Here is a 20,405-nt window from a genome sequence, read left to right as displayed (position 1 = left end):
TTCCGACAACCGAGCCCTTGTGATTCATGTGCAGCTGGGGTGTTGGAAAACAAAACAAACCAAAAACCCGAAGTAAAATACACAAGAATCAATGGTAATAGCAGGCCAACAAGCCTATACATATGATACATACGCTCTTACGGTAAAGCGACTAATTTTATGAACAACCTACCGAAAAAAAAAAATACAGTTGGGTGGCAGGGGATAGTTTTTCTGGTCGAGGAAATGTGAGGCAGATAGTGCTCATATATGAGATTTAATTTTTCAGTGGATTTTTAAATTTGCTAAAATTGGTTTGCATGCAGGGGACACATGGTCCCAACTCTTGAGAATTTTTAAACATTTCAGAATAAAACAAGTACAACTTACATATAGCACTATAAAGAACAGCCAGGGACGGTCTCAAAATTTTCTGAAAAATTGCCCTTTTTTCACATTTTCACGGGTCCAGAACCACGCTCCAGTCCCGAGCAACTGCCATAAACTACCATAGGATTTGTAGCTTAATGTATACCCATGCAAATAATCACCAATTGATGGGGGGTCAATCACCTTCTTTTCGAGTGACATTTCGTGTTCTGAACCCACCCTACTTTTCAAGCACAAAACCGAAAGTGAAAATTTTGGCCTCAGTTTCGCATTTTTATTTCATATCTGATGAAAAGTGCTACCAGTATTAAAGTGTCATATATCAAAGAAATTGACATGAGCTCCTCTATCCACAAAATGAATGCAATAAATATTCTACCAATTTATACCCCTCAAATAACCAGCCAAACCCCAGGTTCTCCCTTTATTTCAAAATTTTGACCGGGTCTTTCCTTCGAAACTATCCCCTGCCACCTTGAGGAATTTCGGAATGGAAATTTGTGAAAACAACAACAAACATACGTCAATGAGGATCTTCTGCGTTTAGCTGTCAGGAAATTATGTTTAAGATTTTACAAGACAGATATTACGGATTAGATAGCAAACAAAAACTATACAATGCTGCTAAAGGTGAGAAAATACTATTAGATAACAATTCATTATTCTATTATTTACTGTAGGATGCTCAATGCCATTTTATGTCAAAATATTTTATTTTTGCAAATATTTAGTAAGAAAAAGACTGATTTTATATGATTTTTTATATAGATCTTTAATACCATACCTTTAACATTATACACATCACTAAAAATTAAAACATGTCTCTTTCTATTATGTCTAAAATGTCTAAAGCGAATAATCAATTTATTTGTGTATGTTTATTGTTAAGTAATTATAGGTGCAAAGCCATGAAAGTGTAATGCAACTAATAAAACGTAATTTGTCATTTTGCATATGTTTATTTGAAAATTATTTAACAGCTTTTCATTGCAATAGACATGATAGAGTTAGAAAAATTATTTTTTTTATTAAATATATAAAATCATTTAAGGAACCTTATTATGCTTATTGTGTGTTGAATGTAATTTAAAGTTAATCATACTCTGTCCCACATTTCTACTGCCACCACTTTTTGCGTAATATTTCAAAAGTCATAAATACCTTTGGGCCAAAAATGCATCCTCTGCCGCTTCAGGTTTTATACACAACCAAAAATAGAATGTTAGCGGGGGTTTTGCATTGTAAAATACATGAAAGTACTGCGGATGATAATGTTGAAAAATTGTGCGAGGTGTTCCGAGTACTTCTAAATGGAGAAAAGATAAACATTTCCCATTTTGAATTTCTGCACATTGTTTGTTTTTATTCCTGTGAAATTCTCAGGGTACAAACAGACAATGTATCAATAAAGAAATCATAAATTTTCTTTTCATTGATTTAAATTCAACTTCGATCATTGAGAGGTATGTTTATTTTAATAAAAAATTATTAAAAAGTGATGGAAGCTATAACTCGGGACAGACTATAGTCAAAATTGTTGACACGTTACCTAAATATTAACTATCTGTTTGTTTTTGTTCTCCACAGGAAATATTGATTTCGTACAAAGACTGAAATTACACAAGAAAATTGAAGTTCATTCTGGATGTGTAAGGAGATGATTAAGTACTCTTTCATATAACAACTAAAGGCAGCAAGTTGTATTAATTTTATCATAGAATACATTCAATACAAATATTTAATATGTAGGTATGCACTTGCTTGTAAAAAATATGTGTAGTAATTGCTAATACATGTACCAGGTAGTACACAGTATTAATAATATCATATGATAACTGCATTTTTTATATTATTTTTAAGCTTAATCATAATTATGTAAGTTTTCTCAAATGACCTGAATGTATTTTTTTCTTAGAGATGCATTGGTTGTGAAACTGTGCACAGTCAACTGGTTACCATACCATATGATAATTTATTTCTGATAATGATTTTTTAGGTAAACACGATTTGCTGGAATGAAACGGGACAATATCTGTTATCTGGGTCAGATGACCAACACCTAGTTATATCAGAACCATGGACTGGAAAGGTAAATCGGTTTATAGACTATTTATTTAACATATGCCCTTATATTGGCCCATAAAGATTATTTTGATATATTAAGTGTGTCAAGTGCATAATAAGTCATTTGATATTTAAAAGGACATTTATTGATATTTATTTGAGCTTCTCATGTGTTTTGTGTAGATGTAAATTATTCAGAATTGAAAACAATTTTCCAAATTATTATGCATTGTAATATTAACTTATTCTATTGTTTTTCAGTTTACATCTGTAAGGTCAGGACACAGAGCCAACATATTTAGTGCCAAATTCCTCCCATATTCCAATGAAAAGGTAATGAATAAAAAGGCAAAATCAAGTTTTAAGAAGTCATCATCACACTGCTATGACATATTGTACTCTCATAGATTAATTACCAAAACAAATTTAAATTTAGTTAATTGTATTTTTTAATCTTATTTATTTGAAGCAGTACAAAACCTCATTGTACAGATACAAGTATACAGTTTTAATCTTATCCCCAATAATCACATTTGAAATGGAAGTGTTTATCAGAATTGAATAAAGCTGCTTTAATGCGTATTTACTGTTTTAATGATCCATTAAATGTTATAAATTATATACAATGAATTTGTACCGTACCTGAAGTTTTGATGAAAATCTTATATATTTGTACCTGTATTTTGCTAATATGATATTTGATTTATGTTTTGCCCTTCTCTCTTCAGATTATTAGCTGCTCGGGGGATGGCAAAATCTACTACACAGATGTGGATACCAGCTCTAGAAATAACTTATTTGATTGTCATTTTGGAACAACATATGAGGTATTTGTTTGTCCATGGTCTATCTCAGATTCCTCAAAAACTCTTTTTTAGAAGCTAAGTAACGTAACAATAATTTATGTACCAATAACCATATTTGTGTATACCTTGAAATTCGAATTGGTGTGACATTATTTGGAAATCAATCATCAAGTAGACTAAAATGTCTTATACCTTAAGATTCATTTTTAACGAGTTTATTTCTTACAAGTACATACTCAAGATATTTCAGATATTTTTATATGTGTAGAACTATGCAAAGTGAATTAAGAGGTCATGCTAATTTTTATCACATTGTATTGTGACATCAATTTATTTACCTCAAGTTTCATCAGGATGTACAGAAATTTACACCGGCCTGGTTTGTAAACCAATGTAAATTCACGGACCATTTATTTCATGTTTATTATGAATGTATGGGTATTATATTTGATAATGACCTAATTTTTTTGGAGGTGTCTTTTGAACTACCAGTATTAGTTGATCTCATTTTATCAATGAGTACTTTTAATATTTTAATTTTAATGACATGTACTCTATTCAAGCATTTGCTTTTCATGTGATGATTCTTTTAATCCCCTTGCTCCTCCCTATCAAGGTGATAGTAATCCCCAGTGAATCCTCCACTTTCCTGTCATGTGGAGAAGACGGCACGGTCCGCTGGTTCGACCTCAGGGCCAAGACTTCCTGTGTAAAAGAGGACTGCAAGGAGGTACATTTGTAAAGTACAGAACTAGAGTAAAATACATGTGTATTGGTCTCAAGACCTTATAGTTACTGTAGTTGACTTGATATAATAGAGCCATTTTAACAAGACATTGACTTTCGGTGTGATGAATGTATCTAGTTCTTGCATCAGAACAACTTAAAATTGATGCTGGTTTCTAGCAAAATATGCTCGGACTACATTAATGGCTCAGAACTAAAGTCATACAAATCTTGTTGATTTCAATGAGCCATGATTGAATGGCTGAAAACGAAAAATCGACATTCCTACATCACATTGCTGTTTGAAACTACTACCCAAAGTTAAAGGTCTTGTTAAAATACATGTAGCTCTTATGTGGGAGTGTTGCTGTCAATGTACCTGGTAGGTAAAGATTTGTTTTTCACCAATATTTTGGAACAGTACTGTTATTTTCTGCCGTACTGTTTATCAGTCTATAGTGATATTCCATATTTTGATATATGTAGTATGTACATAATCAATTAACAACAATTCTTGCACTCTGATACCAAACTATTGAAAATATGATTGAAATTGTATGCGATACATTAATTCTATACAATTCTCCAGACCATGTATACATTTCTTTGCGCCCTAAGATGTGTCTCTTATATATCATCAGTATTTGCTACTTTCAGTAACATAAACTAACATTTTGTAGGACATCCTGATCAACTGTAGGAGAGCAGTGACCTCCATTGCTGTCAATCCGTTGATTCCGTATGAGCTGAGCATTGCCTGTGCGGACAGCTCTGTCAGAATTTACGACCGAAGGATGCTGGGAACTAAAGCCTCAGGTAACAACACAAGCAGCTTCACACCTGTCATTAATTTTTTTTTCTCATGTTACATCGGGAAGTTTGATTGATATGGACATGTAGTGCTTGATAGTTAAATAAAATGAAGATTATCTTGTTTTATGTGAAATAGCTATTGGTAAATTAATGATTCGAATTACAAAGAAATTTTGATGTACAAGTATTGAAAGTTGAGTTATATGAAGGTATGTACAATTTTTGATAGTTTAGACTGTCATCATCATACAGTATTATGGTATAGGAGTAAATTTTTAGTTCATTTTGAAAATGTACTGCTATTATTTATTTATTAATCAGTTTCATGCACTGTTAGAGTTTAGTCCTGTAGAATAGAAAAAGGCTAGGATATTCTTGAAATAAATTATTTGCTATGTGAATATGATTGGCTTTGGAAGCTTTTACAAAAAATATCATTTGAGGCAGAGTTCTCTGTCAATCTCTATGTGTACATGATTTAACAAAGGTTCCCACAGCAGCAAGGGAATTCTGGGAATGACCTGTAAGTTCACAGCACCTACCCTGTCCAGCAGACCTCACAGGATTACCTCCCTTGCATACAGTCCCAATGGGGAGGACATCCTGGTCAGCTATTCCTCAGAGTACATCTATCTCTTTGGATCAAAGGTACTTGTTGATTGGGGGATTCTTCTTTATTGTTCATACAGAATTATGAAGGCATATGCTCAATACAGTCATTGTGTTAGCTGTTAGAATTTTAGTGGGACCAATTCTTTAAGCCCAAAGATTGTGGACCTCTCTTGAAGATTTGTGTTTTATTTAATTTTGTGCACATATTGCATGGTAAGTGTATCATATCAGTTTTAAAAAAAGTCATAGTGTTATTCTCAGGTTGATAATAAAAAGTAAGGGCACTATATGTCATTTATTTTAAAACACTTACCGCTACTAGATTGGGTTTGAGTTTTAGGATGTAATTTGAAATGTCATTTCTTAAACATTTCGTTTGACAGGATTTTAAGACAAATAGGTTACAGACCCCTGCTGAATTTATTCAAAAGTCAAAACACAAAGTAAGTGTCCAAATGTAAAAATACTTGTACGTACTGGTTTATATGAAATTTTTAATTAATGTAGTGCTTAATTTTGAGATGGGTTGTCTTCTTTGTTTAAGTTTTGCATCTCTTTGAAAAATTCAAATTTTGGGAAATATGCTTAAAATCAATATATAATATAATTTGCAAAAAATTTTGATTCCAGAAAAAATTCCAAATTGTTTTAGAGACCACACCAGTTTATAGTTCAACTCTGAGTTAAAATGTTTTTCATTTGTTAGGCTGAGCGGCTAGCAAAGAAAGTGAAATCGTCTGACTTGTTTGCTGAGAAACCTACAAAGCCGCCTCCTAAACACAAAACTCCTGAGCCCCAACATTCCTCTAGAGGTTCCAGGGATCCCCCTGCTGACCTCCCACTGTCCAGCACCCCTCCCCGCACCTCTTCCTCCCCCAGATTGTCCACTTCTGAGGGGGTCACCTCCATGTTACTTCCTCAAAGTCCTTCTGGATCATCGTTACGACAACCACCAATCAAAAGGCTACGTCTACGTGGAGATTGGTCAGACACTGGACCTCATGCCAGACCGGAGAGTGAGCGACATACTAATGGTAAGTGGGCACATTGGCAACGTAAATTATCTTACATTGATAAGAAAACGTCATGCCAGACAAGATATTGAACACCATACCAATGGTAAATGTGAATATTGGGAAAGGAAATTATTCCACTTTAATAAATAACTTCAACTGCTTTTTGTAATGATATACAAAAGCATTTCTTGCTAAACACACACCTTTTTTAATAACCAAGTTAATAAGATTAATGAATTCATATGAATTTTGAATGAGATGAATTTTCTGTAAGTAAACTGAAATCTGTAGAACTTGGCTTAGCAAAATATATTGTACCTTTGACAATTTTATCAAAATTCCAAGAACAACCAGACAGACAGACCACCATTATGCAGAGGATGTCTGACATGTTGACGCGATGGTTAGATGGAAATCTGAGGCGACAAGAGGAGGAGGAGAGGGAAGATGAGGCCGCAGGGAGGGGGTCTGAAGCCCAGGCCTCGGGGGGTCAGGACGTGTCAGGGGAGAGAAGTGGTGATGTTGTCAATGAATCAGCTCCAGCTGCTGAAGGTAGCGTATACATACAAGTAGAAACCTGCTACATTTTATGTTATAATTTTATAGCAAGGGGTATTTCATGTACAATGTGTAGTTATGTGAAACTTAATTAAAGGTTAAGATATACATGTATGTAGCTGATGATTAACTAGGAAAACTAACATTACCATTTTTACCATAAACTACTCAAGGTACTTGGGTATTTGAAACACTATGGAGTAAAGTAACTGATTTTAAAAACACAATATTGGGATTAGGTTGTAAAGTATATATATGTATGTGCATTTAATAAACCATATTTGATGAATAAGGTCCAAAAACAATTTTGGAAAAGGATATCTTTAAATAATGACTTAGCTTATATAGAATTAATTGCATGCATGAATTGTTTATGATAATCGCTGATTAATGTAAGACAATTGCTTTTCATATTTGACTTAAGATAGATTATAGAATTATCACTTTTAATTTGTAGACATGGATACAGAAAATACAGTTACCACTGATAGAAGAACTCAAAATTCTACAGGAATAAACCAAGACTCTAGTGTAGAAAACCAAGCCTCAGACACAGAAAACCAAGATATAAGTGACAGAAATCAGGACAATATCCACAGTTTAGACATTAATCCCCAACCAGAGTGTGATAACCAGGGCCCAAGCTCCACATCAAGTGCAATACAAAACCCTCGCAGTCTTTCAGATCCACAGGTGACATTAGCAGAAAATGAGGCAAGTGTGCAAACTCGTTCCGTAGGACCTGCCTCAAGGGGGACAGCAAACACTGAAGAAAACCAGGGTATATCGGGGTTGAGGAGTTCTGTTGAAAGAAGGGGACAACATGTGGGACTGTTAGTGCAAGAAGAGCCAGTGATTAGTCTTCAGTATTCTTCTGAGGGTACCACTAGTAGTACTGTCAGACTTGGCTTTGCCAGGTTTGAAAATCTAGAAGCTGGAATTCTGGAGCGAAGTGCTGAAAACGCCTCATTGCAGCCTTTAGTTAGAGAGGCAACTCCCACTAGTAGTAGAGACTTTGAAAGCCATGAAGCTGCTGAAGGGAGTGAAGAGGCAAAGAGAGAGGATTCTGTAGGGTTTGCAGACTCCACAGACAGCAGCGATATTTTTGACAGTGATTCTTTCTCAGGAGAGTCTGGAAAAGAGGAATCAGGAGAGAAAAGTGAAAATACTGTTATTGAAACTGAAACTAATTCCACAGCTGAATCTCAGAGAGCAGAAAAATCCAGTGAAATTTTAGTGGAGTCAGAGAGTGAGAACCAGCCATGCAGTAGTTCACAAGCAGACGGTCAAACACAGAGAGCGGGGAGAAGAAAGGCAAGTGCAGCAGTCAAGGAGAAAATCAGGCAGATTGGGAGGATGAGGATCTTAGAGCGACTCTGTAGGGAGAGAGGGTCAGGACTGCAGCCGGACAGATTCACTGGGGACAGTGGGACGTCCGAGGAGGAAGAAGAGGAAATACCTGTTGTAAGGGGCGCCAGTCACTTGTCTGATCATGCTACAGGTAAATGCTAGAACACTAGGACATTTAATTTATTAAATTTGATATTGGTCCAAAGCATTAAATAGACTTTTTGTAATTCAGCATCCATCAGTTATGTTCGTCTGTATGTCAATTGAAAGTTATTTAGAAGATCATGAACTTTTTCATAGAAATTTTACAGAGAATTATATTATAAGAATATTTGAGTATGAAATAAATATACCGTGCCTGTCAGAACCACATGATACTTTTAGGTGAGCATGAAGAAGATGTTGAGATAGAGAACAGAACAAGGACATCTGATCATCAGGGGAACGAGGCTGCCAGCTCTGATGAGGAGGGGGAGGGTCAAAGGTAAGGCTTCTGTGCTGAAAACATGACAGTTTGTTATTCACTCCCTCACAATTGAAACCAGTAAATGATAAAAAGATAAACTGAATTAGTATATCTACTACTTTGTATAGGGTTTGGTAAAAATAGTTACATGTACTATGATAAGGAATAATGAATTTCCTGTCCTCAAAGAATAATCAAAACTCTTTTGTATGTATTACACATAGAAACATAACTTACCTGTAACTGTGCAGATGCTAAGGCATTTTCTGATTCTCCGAAGTTGTCAACATATATTTTTAAGATAAAAGCAATTTACAGATATTAATTGATTGCTGGCTAAATTTATACCATACATCTATGTACAGCAGGAAAACCCTGGAGAAATGAAACCCATGCTTTTTAATTGTGTCGATGCATACACATTTTTAAATTCTCCTAACTTATGATTGAAGCATTATGTATGATAACATGTATACATAATGACTGCCTGTCATATAACTATATGATGAATGTACTTGTAGCAGGGAGACCCTGGAGAGACACATCACCGCTATCCGACTCCAGGAACTGTACAAGAAACGTCAGGAGGAGCGGGAAAATGAGGAGATAGAAACAAGGAGTATACACCAACCTCTCCACAAGATCAAGTTCAAAGGTCACAGAAACGCCAGAACCATGGTAAGGTTGCATGATCTACAAACAGGAATTTTCTGCATGACTGAATTCTTTTTACTATCATTAACCATGATTTCTCAGCACTGGTGCATCAATATTTTAGAAGAGTCAAATTCAAAATATATTATGAACATTCTATGGACGTGGTTTAAATGCTACATACTATACACAGTAAGTTGCCATATTTTGTGGAAATATAATTTATTATGCCCCTCTTCAAAGAAGGGAGGACAATCAGGGCATATTCTTTTGCTGCTGCTGTCTGTTGGTCGTTCGGTCGGTCCACCAACAGTTTCCATTCATTTTCTTTGCAAGGGATGCACATATTGAAATGAAATTTGGTATACAGGTTTATCATAATAATATCTAGGTAAAGTTCGATTTTGGATGCGATCAAGCAATTGTGCCCCTTGGACGTAGAAAAATTCCAATTATTTGCATTTTCCGTTCTTCTTCGCAAAGGATGCACATATTGAAATGAAATTTGGTATACAGGATTATCATATTAATATCTAGGTCAAGTTTGATATTGGATACAATTGAGCAATTTTCGACAGAGTTATGCCCGTTGGACGTAAAAAAATTCCAATTATTTGCAGTTTCCATTTATTTTCTCCACATAGGATGCACATATTGAACTTATACAGGTTTATCATATTAATATCTAGGTCAAGTGTAATTTTTGGTACGTTCAAGCATTTTTTGACAGAGTTATGTGCCTTTGACTTAGAAAAATTTCAATTATTTGTAGTTTTTGCAGATGTTCCCAAGGGAGGGGGCATAAGTGTTTTACAAACATCATGTTGGTCTTGTTTTTTGATATGGTGCTATTAACACATATCAGTAGTCCTTCAGAGCTACATTGATAATTAACAGATCATTTTCTTCACTTGTAGTAATCAGTTCACGTGTACGGTAATTTTTTTGACAGATAAAAGAAGCCAATTTTTGGGGAGACCAGTTTGTGATGAGTGGGTCTGACTGTGGCCATATCTTTATCTGGGATCGATACACAGCCAAGCTAGCCATGCTGCTGGAGGCTGACCGACATGTTGTTAACTGTCTGCAGCCTCATCCTATAGATCCAAGTAAGACTTGGGTGTCATTGAATGTATTTTTAAGAATTATCATATTAGTTTAAAACATATATGCATTACATATATGCATTCATTTAAAATTGCAAATAAGGAGAGAATCATTTCAAGGATTGTTAGAAAAGAATTTTAATAGCATGTTCCAAAACAGCAATTGATAGGAATAAATTGTTTTTTTGAAGTTTTGGCCTCCAGTGGTATTGACTATGATATCAAACTATGGATGCCTCTAGAAGAGAATCCCCACTTTGAAGAAGAAAGAGCAGCTGAGGTAAGTTTAAACCTTAATGTAATTATCATAAGACATTTCAAATTAAAGGATACACATTTTGAAAACTTTTTTTGGTCCTCTTACAATTGATGTTTTGAAATAAATATTAATTTAATAATTCAATCACATTAACTACATTTATTTTTTTAATCCTCTAAGAAATATGACCCTTTCTCTGTATAATAACCAAAATGTAAAATGTTGAATAAATGCAGAAATGTAATAATATTTCTTAGGATAAGGTTTCATGATTTAAATAACCAAAATCCACCTTTGTCTTGTAGATTATGAGACGTAATGAGGTGATGTTAGAAGAAACACGGGATACCATCACCGTTCCTGCTGCTTTTATGCTCCGAGTTCTAGCGTCTCTGAACCAGATTAGGGCAGGCAAGTCTTAAACAATGTGATTCATCTTTTACATAGTTCACATGTTATTTATTCATTTATCAAATATGTCTTCTATTTTAAAATATACATTTGACAGTTTAAAACTAATGATGATGTCATCAACTGACTAATAAAATTCCTTCTTTGGTGTTGGCATGCATCCCATACTATAAGTAACATGTAGTTGTTTAGTAAATTACACTTATATTAGAAGATAAGTATTTGTACAGTTTGTGACTTTATAATTATATTTTACTTTACATTCATATGGAATGTTCAATATAATTATATTTTCTCTATTCAGGTGAGCAATGTGGCTCACGGGCCTCTCGATCTTTTTTTTGCACCATTATAGTTTTGTCGTCTTGATTTCTTTCAGGCAGAGCATCCTCCAGTAATGAACCTGTGGTTGAAAATGACTCCTCATCTAGTGATTCTGAGTGATGTGATACCAATGTAACTTGTATATAGCAGACCCACTTGCTAAACTTTTATGATAAAACCTTACCTATGTTGACAATTCCAGTATTTGTTTTACAGTTAAACTCAATGCTGAACTGTAGAAAATAAGATTTTCTAAACTGAAAACTGTATTGATACACAACTAATTTTCCATTTAAGAATTAAATGTCAACAAATACATTTTCTCATATGTTATCATTTGATATCACACACATAGATCTATATGTTGGAAATGTACACAGAAAATGAAAATTCCATGACAACATTATCAGCCCTCAGTGTCTTTCAATTATATCCTTTAAAATCTTTTATTCAGAACATAAAAATTGTTAATTCATTGAAAGAAGGGCAGTTAAGTATGTTAAAAAATAAGTATAATATCAATTCGTTACATGTTTGAATTTATTTAATAGGTAGATTGGCACTTAAAAATAACCGGTCTAATACATCATTAACAAAATTTACGGTTTACCTTGAATAAAGTGAACACATATATATATATATATATATATATATATATATATATATATATATATATATATATATATATATATATACATATATCCAAATCACAAAAGTATTTTCTCAGTGTCCGGTAAAAATATAATAAAAGAAAAAAAGCAACACTAACTGCAAAAAATGTTTTGCAGTTAGTGATGCTTTTTTTCTTTTATTATATATATATATATATATATATATATATATATATATATATATATATATATATATATATATATATATATAGCACTGAATAGAATCAACAACACTAGGCATCGTTAAAGTGTCGGATCTAATATATAGATACTAAGCCAGTAAACTGAATATAAAAAGCACTAAAAATGGCTAACGACACGAACAATAGAAATTGTCAAATTTTCGGGACAACCAGTCCCTTCTTCAGGACCAAAAAATAAATTACTATAGCATTGAATCATGATTTTTTGAAGTATACACTCTCATAACTGCCGCTGTGTGTGCATACAAATTGAGTAACGCGCGTTAGCGCGTTATGAAAATTTGTATGCACACACCGCGGCAGTTATGAGAGTGTATACTTCAAAAAATCATGATTTAATGCTTATATTTACATTTTTTCAACTTCTTGCCTTGTCTGCAAATGTGATTAATGTCTTAAAATTCCTATCTTATTCTAAGGGTAAGTTAATATTAATGGAAGAGCCACAGTAACAGCCACAAGCGTGAACTTTGATTTTCGCTTGTGACGTTGCAGTTTGCAGCGTTCAGCGTTTGTGACGTCATAATAAAACTCGTCAATTTGACCTTTGACTACTTGTTGCATTTAGAGGCATTTGAAGATCACAGAATTTAATGGGAAAACACAGTAGAATGTAAATATATGCCATTAAGTACAAAACAAAGAAAACAAAATCTAAAGCTACTACTAAACTACTTAAGAAACTATAAAAAAGAACAGCTACATTATAAACATGTGTTTACATTCTTATAGAAGGTGTTGCTACTGTCGCCGATCGCTCTAAAGTAATCAATCGACTGCCAACTTCACGTCTGATTAAGTTAATTAGCTAATTAAAATTGGCGTCCGAGTTAACTAATGAAAATTTGAACCCTCGTTGTTAACTCGTACGGCACTTATGATGTAGACTCGAATTTTGATTAAAAAGAGATAAAATTAAATGAAAATAAATAAATAAATTAAGAAAAAATGATTTACAAAATATATATATATATATATATATATATATATATATATATATATATATATATATATATATATATATATATATATATATAAAGGGAGAGGGGGTCCTACATTGGGGAGGAGGCACACACATAATACACAGGTTATGCTGCTAACATTTGGTTAGGTTGAGCTTTGAGGGTCCGATCGTAGCGTGCATCAGTGTCTCGGATGTAACGAAAGTCATATTATAGATAAGAATTCTACAATCAATTTTTCTTTTTACTCATAACTGTAAACTCACTGTAACCGTAATATTATTTTTGGGTGTATGATATTTGGCAGAAAACAATTTTTTAACAAATTAGCACAGAGTTTATTTAGTGCATTTTTATACATACAGTTATATCAACGATAACATTAAGCGATTTGCTTGAATTAGCAGACGCTGTGTTCCGCCAAAAAAAAATATCGCCAGAAATACCACTTATACTACGAGTTAAGAATTACGCGTCTGAATTAAAATGATGCCCGTTAGAAAATACGCACTGTTCTTGTTGCAAAGATACCCTGGAGAGACACATCACCGCCATCCGACTCCAGGAGCCTAATTAATTAAAAAAATTCTCTAAAGTTAAGACATTCAGTATAATGAAATAAAAAAGTGCCTGTTTGGGAGGATAACAGTTGAAATTGAAACCCCTCAAAAACCATTGTCAACCTCCGCTTCGCGTCGGGATGTCAATTTCAACTGTTACCCTGCGAAACAGGCACTATTTATTTAATATAATATATTGACTGGTGTTAAAGACAACATTGTTTATATTAGCACCCGGGGGAGAATGCCAGACGCGAAGCATTTCAATTGTTGACTATCTGTATTATATGGTGAGAATATACAATTGAATGTAACAATATAAGAATGAAACATTAATTCTCGTCTTTCGATGAGATGTCCGGACACCGGCACCGATTAATTTAGAACTACATGACTGTATTATAAACAGGTTACGTGTTCTTATTTAGTTTTTATTTCACATGTATGGGTAATGTTTTACACTAACAAGTTTTTACACTAACAAGTTATATCTCTTAAAAAAGGTACTTTATAATTACTTTTGTGAGAACTAAATCTGATATCAAACCAACACAAAAATATTATGACATGACAAGCATGTCTATTTTACTTCTCCGTGAATCTGCATTTAGTTGACTTCTTAACTGAAGTTTACCATACTTGAATAAAGACACAATAAATTAGCAGATATACACAATGTAATGTTAAGAAGTTGAAAATTTAATAGAACAGTTTTGGTCTCCATTGGTATTAACTATGACATCACACTATGAATTTGTCTCTCGAAGACAATCCCTAGTCACAATTAAAAAAAGAAATACCTGCTGAGGTTAGAATGAAAGATATCATAAAAATTTGACCTTTTAATTTTAACTTGAAGCCTAAGACTTGGGGCCTTTAATAGAATGAACGATAAAATGTTTAACAAAACATTTAAATCGCCATCTTGTGACGTAGTATCTTAAAAAGTATAAGTGTAGGTGTAGTGAGGTACCTTTAGAAATGATCTGAATTATTGAGCGATTAAATCAAATTAATGGATATTAATTTTGTCACGTTAATTAAACTTACTGAACTTTATTCGGATTTTCTGTTTATCTAAAATACATCAAAGTGCTTTAAACAACTTATTATCGAGGGCAAAAACGAAGCGAGGTTTCAATGTCGGCCATCTTTGTTTGGAACCAGTAGCCGTGCACCCGGAATGAGGCCAAGAAAAGTAATTATAAAAGTTTGTGTGGTTTGGAACTTTTTCATTTTGATATCACAAAAAACATCAAATATATTCATAAACATCAACATATTCGAACAAATGCAATGAAAACTTAACAATAACAGTTAAACAAACGTTGTTTCATAATCTCAATGAATTTCATCATTTCACACAGGCACGTAGCATCGGGGGGGGGGGGGGGGGGGGGGGGGGGGCTTTTTTTTCGCAGCAACGAATTTTTTTTAAATTTACATATAAAAAATTGAATTGTCATGGAGTTGGACCCCCACTATTTTGGGAGTATGTGAAAAATTGGTATTAAATTGAAGTTATGGATATATTTCCTTTTCTTTTTTGCTTGTCAAGATTTTTTGGATGAGTCTGCCTCCCCCCCCCCCCCCCCCCCCCCCCCCACTTTCAAAAACGAAGCTACATGCCTGTCACAACATGTGGTACAGTCATATACAGGGTAATTTGTATTTCAAGAGAACAAATATTTGATACAATCTTAAGAATCACAATAATTTACCAAGATCAAGGTATAAACAGATTTGAAACTCAAATTCTACTCTATTTACAGTGAGGGCATATGTAGTGTCATCCACTATCCGGACTACTCTGATGTCAGTGCAGTGATTAAATGATTAAAATGCACCCAATGTCTACATTTGTCACCCTGTATCTACTTTACAAAATAAAGGATGTGCTATTTTGAACAGCATGTGGGGTAAACATTTAACAGACACAACACAGTTCTTCCTCAGAAATAGTAACGTCCTCAGAGTGTTTGGATAGAAAGTATTTCCTTGAAGATGTGTTGTCGATTGGCTGTACATGGGGGGGGGGGGGGGGCAGGTTCCTGTGAATGATCTTTTGTTTTAGCAGATGTTTTCCTCCCCTTGTTTCCACACTTTGGTGGACTTTTTCCATTCGATCATGGTAGACGTGGTATGGAGCTTCTGATTTAAAAAAATCTTTTTTCTCTGTTTTGGAGCTGCTGCTGCTGAAACATGCTCCATAATTTTTGCTGATACCTCCGGCTCAGTAATTGCTCTGCCTGATGTAATCTTGGTCAAGGTATTGCGTTATTTTTTGGCCTTTAATCTCTCGGATTCTATAAGAACAAACTCTCGCGTTTGCTTTGCAAAAAAATCCTGACTGTTGTTGTCTTCATCTGCATCCAAATAAGAACCACTCATGTCTTCTTCCTCGTTCTTTTGAGTCAATACGCAAAAAGGTACAAGAGCCTCTGCTTGCACCACATCAGCATTAAAAGAATAAATTAGACACTTGCGGTAGGCAGACTGAAGATAATGAGTTGATAAAGCTTTGCTGTATGCCTGGCATGCCAGGGAAACAAACATCCTGTTTGATGATTACTGTTGACGTTGCTCTCATCTTTTGGTGGCACAAATTGTAATACATTTTCTGTAGAGGGCCATTGTAGCAACCAACATCCATTGGCTGAAGAATGTGACTAGTGTGCGCTGGCAAAACATGCAACACGATATTGTGTTCCTTTGCCCATTCAAAAGTCGCAACTGAAACGTGAGACCTATGCCCATCTAATAGCAGCAGAACTGGTTCATCGAGTCCACCAGGAACATAATGAACAAAGTGACTCTGTAAATACTGAAGAAATATAACAGTGTTTAACCATCCACTCTCTTTGACACCACCAGCTGCTCCAGGTGTTGAACCTTCCATCAATTCGGACCTCATCTGCATGTCAGGAAAGACAAAATATGGTGGAATAGCAACCCCAGAGGCACTACCACATCCCAGTATGTTAACCGTAGAGGACTTTCCTGTTGTAACGGCTTGCGGCGTGTCTCCAGTGCCGGATACCACATGAGGAGGTGCATGATTGGGTGTGATCCCCTTCTCGTCCACATTAAAAATTCTATGGGGCTTATCGAATAAGTTGTACTTTATGACGATCGATGACAGTTCAACAAAATATCGTATATCGGATTTGATGACTTTGCGCGCTGTTGCTCCAATGCTCGTGGCTTAACAACCTTCAGATCTGACCAACGATTCATGAACCCTCTAAACCAATTTAATGCGAGAGGTTTCTGCTGCTTGGTTCTCTTACGTAGCTGAATGGCATAGTCAGATGCCATATTGGTAACCTATTTTCGGGTATAACCATATACAAATGATGCCATTGCTTTCAAATGTGAAAAGATCATAGCCTCCTTTTCTTGTCCAAGCAATGATGCCGGTCCCATAGTTACTTTCTTTAGGCCTACTTTTCCTTTGACCCGGTCACAAAGAGTTTGAGTTGGAACATTATACTGCGTTGCAGCCTTGCAAACACTTGCCCCTTTTTTCTTGACAGATAAATACGCATTTATGGGTCGAGTTGGACTGTACTGTCGAAATTTACTTTTTAGATTTTTCTTTGGGGTATAGAGTAGATTTCGGTTTGCTCAAATCATGATCGCCAGGGGTAGGGGTGGGACCACAAAGGGGAGGGGGTCAGATTATAACGTAGGAATACATTGCGTAAATCTTTAAAATCGTCTTCTCAGAACACCAATCAGCCAGAAAAGCTGACACTTGTGTAGAGGTATTATAAGGTTGTTCATGTCATAATCCCCGGGGGAAGGGTGGGGCCACAATGGGGGGAGGGGTCAATTTTTTTTTTACATGGGAATATATAATGAAAATCTTTAAAAATCTTCAACTAAGAAACCGATTGCCCAGAAAAGCTGAAACTCGTGTGGATAGCATCTTTAGGAAAGGTAGATTCAAGTTTGTTGAAATCATGATCTCCGGGGGTAGGGTTGGGCCACAATGGGGAGAATATCAGTTATCCGTGTCCATATTTGGGGTCAATTTTACAAAAGAAAACATTTCAGTTATTCACAAAAACTAAAATGTTATAATATATGGTTTTACTTATATGCAAACATGATGACATATTGTTGATTCATTAAAATTGATAAGACTTTGACCCCGGACGATTATTGGGTCTCACAAGGGGTCCAAAGTTCAAGGAAGGTTTATATCCTATATATAAACAATTGTTTAGGAGTTTTTTGAGAACTGCAATGCTCACTATATGATATGACTTTAAAAGTACCCTGTTAGAAGAAGAGCCGACCCTTCAACTCCTTACCGGGGCCACCAAAAAATATTTTAAGGTATCATATAGTTAAGAACATTATTCTGAGCAACTTTTCTTCTAGATTGCTTTTCAAAATATTTACTCTTTCCTAGATATTGATGATCAGAGTATAGGACTTCTGGCACCTAAAAACCCATAATTACGTAACATATGACTTAGGTATTGTACTGTATAGATAAACAGCTGTACAATGAACATTTTTGCTTCAATTTTTAATAACAAATTATTTTTCAGTAAAGAGTTATTATAAAAATACTTTAGAGCTCTTTTGGGCCCTTATTTTAGGGGCCAGCCCTTTTTGCATTATATCAAATAAAAGGTCTTGTAAATATAAATACAATTTGTTCAACAAGTGTTAAGGAATTGTTGACCGTTCTAAAGATATATGAACATATGTGTTTTAGGGGCCGACCCTTAAACTCCTTACTGGGGCCACCAACAATTTTTTTAAGGAAGCATATTGTTCTGCAATGCTTTTCAAAATATTTATCCTTTTTTAGATATTAATGATCAAAGTTTTGGACCTCTGGCCCCTTGAAACCCCTAATTACGTAATATGATTTAGATATGGTACTGTATAGATAAACAGTTGTACAATGAACAGTTTTGCTTCTATAATTGATAACAAATTATTGTTTAGTAAAGAGTTATTATAAAAAGACTTTAAAGCCACCCTGGCCCCATAGTTTGAGAGACCAGCTCCTTTTAACTGATATCAAATTTAAGCCCGTCTAAATTTGAACAACTTTTGCATTACATGTTTAAACAAAATGTTTTTACATTAAAAGATATAACAGAAATATGCAAACATTTCGTGAAAAAAATTGCTGCTAATTTTCAGGTTCGGGCGAGCTTCGAGGCATCTTGCATTTTTCTCATTGCATGAGAGGACATCTACAAACATTCATCTACAATCGCAAAAAATTTCAAGCTTCGATCTAATTAGTTCCGGAAGAGATGCATGGACAACATGACCCTAAAAAAATTACAAATCGTCAATATTTAATACCGGACATGACGTCATCATTTGAAAGTTAACAATCTGTAGCAACTATAACGCCCTATAACCCCTGAAAATTTGATGCAAATCGCTCGAATAGTTTTTGAGAAATAACACTCCAAAAAAGTCAGAAAAATAATAAAAACATTATAATAAAGAAAGAGAAACCGTAGAATAACAAGAGTGTCTTCCGTTGGAAACGGAAGACCCTAAAAATCGACTTTTATTTATACAGGATCTGCATGTATTATAATACATTGTCCAGATATTTTGTATATGACTTCATAAAGCTGACTGAAATAGTTTAATCTTAATCTTTTGTCAGGTAGAACATACTCCAGGAATGAACTTGTGATTGAAAATGACAGTTCATCCAGTGAATGACATCTTTGGTACAAATTAATTGCAAATGTCTTCCTCAAGCACGGCTTCTTGTTAAAAAAAACCCTTACCCAATTTTATATTGTTATATAAACTAAACTTTGCATGCAGTTACTACCAAAATTTGTATGGATAAATCTAAATAGTGATTGTCAATATTTTTCTTGTGTTTTTTTCTCAGTATTACACTAATTCAAGGTCACATGATGTGGAATTTATTTGTTGCTTTGAAAGAAAAATCACACAACAATGCAAGGAAGATTTCTTTGTGGAGTAATCTGTTTTTGAACAATCAAACGTGTGCATGTAGAATTGCATTTTTTAGAATAATGTGCAGAGGAAAATATAGTTGTCTATCCCCCATCAAGTTCTCTCAGGAAATTGTAGAGTCATGTAATTTTTTTTTAACTTTTTAGAATTCTTACTATTACACGTACATCTACAGATAGATGTACATGTATATTTTTCACTTTCTCTTTTGAGAAATGACACGCACATGATATTTTAAAAATTATACCAGCAGAAAAAAGCAACTGCATTAATAAAAAGTGGTTTTGGTAATGATTTATTGCACTAAACTCTGCGTAAGACTTTAACGTATATTTCTAAACCTTTTCACCATGTTACACGTAGATACATATAGACAGCGTTGAAGGGATATATGTTACAGAATGAACCGCAATATTACACGTAAATTTATTACAGGTTTATGTAGACTTGGAGTATGTCCTTTGTATATGTAAAGATGTAAGAAGATAATGGCAAA

At 34.3% G+C, this 20,405-nt stretch overlaps 1 protein-coding gene and 1 pseudogene across 1 annotated transcript; one reads left to right on the top strand and one right to left on the bottom strand.

Moving 5' to 3' along the window:
* The first annotated feature begins 835 nt into the window (after window positions 1-835).
* On the top strand, window positions 836-11,853 carry LOC128183359 (DDB1- and CUL4-associated factor 6-like). Its single transcript, XM_052852338.1, has 18 exons — window positions 836-999; window positions 1,957-2,018; window positions 2,366-2,458; window positions 2,695-2,766; window positions 3,162-3,260; window positions 3,856-3,969; window positions 4,646-4,781; window positions 5,266-5,426; window positions 5,774-5,833; window positions 6,097-6,424; window positions 6,752-6,958; window positions 7,422-8,465; window positions 8,699-8,798; window positions 9,302-9,458; window positions 10,387-10,543; window positions 10,732-10,820; window positions 11,105-11,214; window positions 11,594-11,853. The coding sequence occupies exons 1-18, from the start codon at window positions 930-932 to the stop codon at window positions 11,652-11,654; spliced, it is 3,120 nt and encodes a 1,039-aa protein (XP_052708298.1). The 5' UTR covers window positions 836-929; the 3' UTR covers window positions 11,655-11,853.
* A 4,004-nt stretch (window positions 11,854-15,857) lies between these two features.
* LOC128185443 (uncharacterized) lies at window positions 15,858-17,557 on the bottom strand (annotated as a pseudogene).
* Between the last annotated feature and the right edge of the window lie 2,848 nt (window positions 17,558-20,405).

The sequence above is a fragment of the Crassostrea angulata genome, chromosome 5 (genome assembly GCF_025612915.1).
Source record: "Crassostrea angulata isolate pt1a10 chromosome 5, ASM2561291v2, whole genome shotgun sequence".
Lineage (NCBI taxonomy): Eukaryota > Metazoa > Mollusca > Bivalvia > Ostreida > Ostreidae > Magallana > Magallana angulata.
Note: the sequence above shows the minus strand (reverse complement) of the source record. Positions and strands in the feature narration are given on the sequence as shown.

Coding starts and splice junctions, on each gene's coding strand:
- LOC128183359 (XM_052852338.1), top strand. CDS start 930: ATGTTTAAGATTTTACAAGACAGATATTACGGATTAGATAGCAAACAA. Junction 1,000..1,956: donor ACTATACAATGCTGCTAAAG/GTGAGAAAATAC, acceptor TGTTCTCCACAG/GAAATATTGATTTCGTACAA. Junction 2,019..2,365: donor TTGAAGTTCATTCTGGATGT/GTAAGGAGATGA, acceptor ATGATTTTTTAG/GTAAACACGATTTGCTGGAA.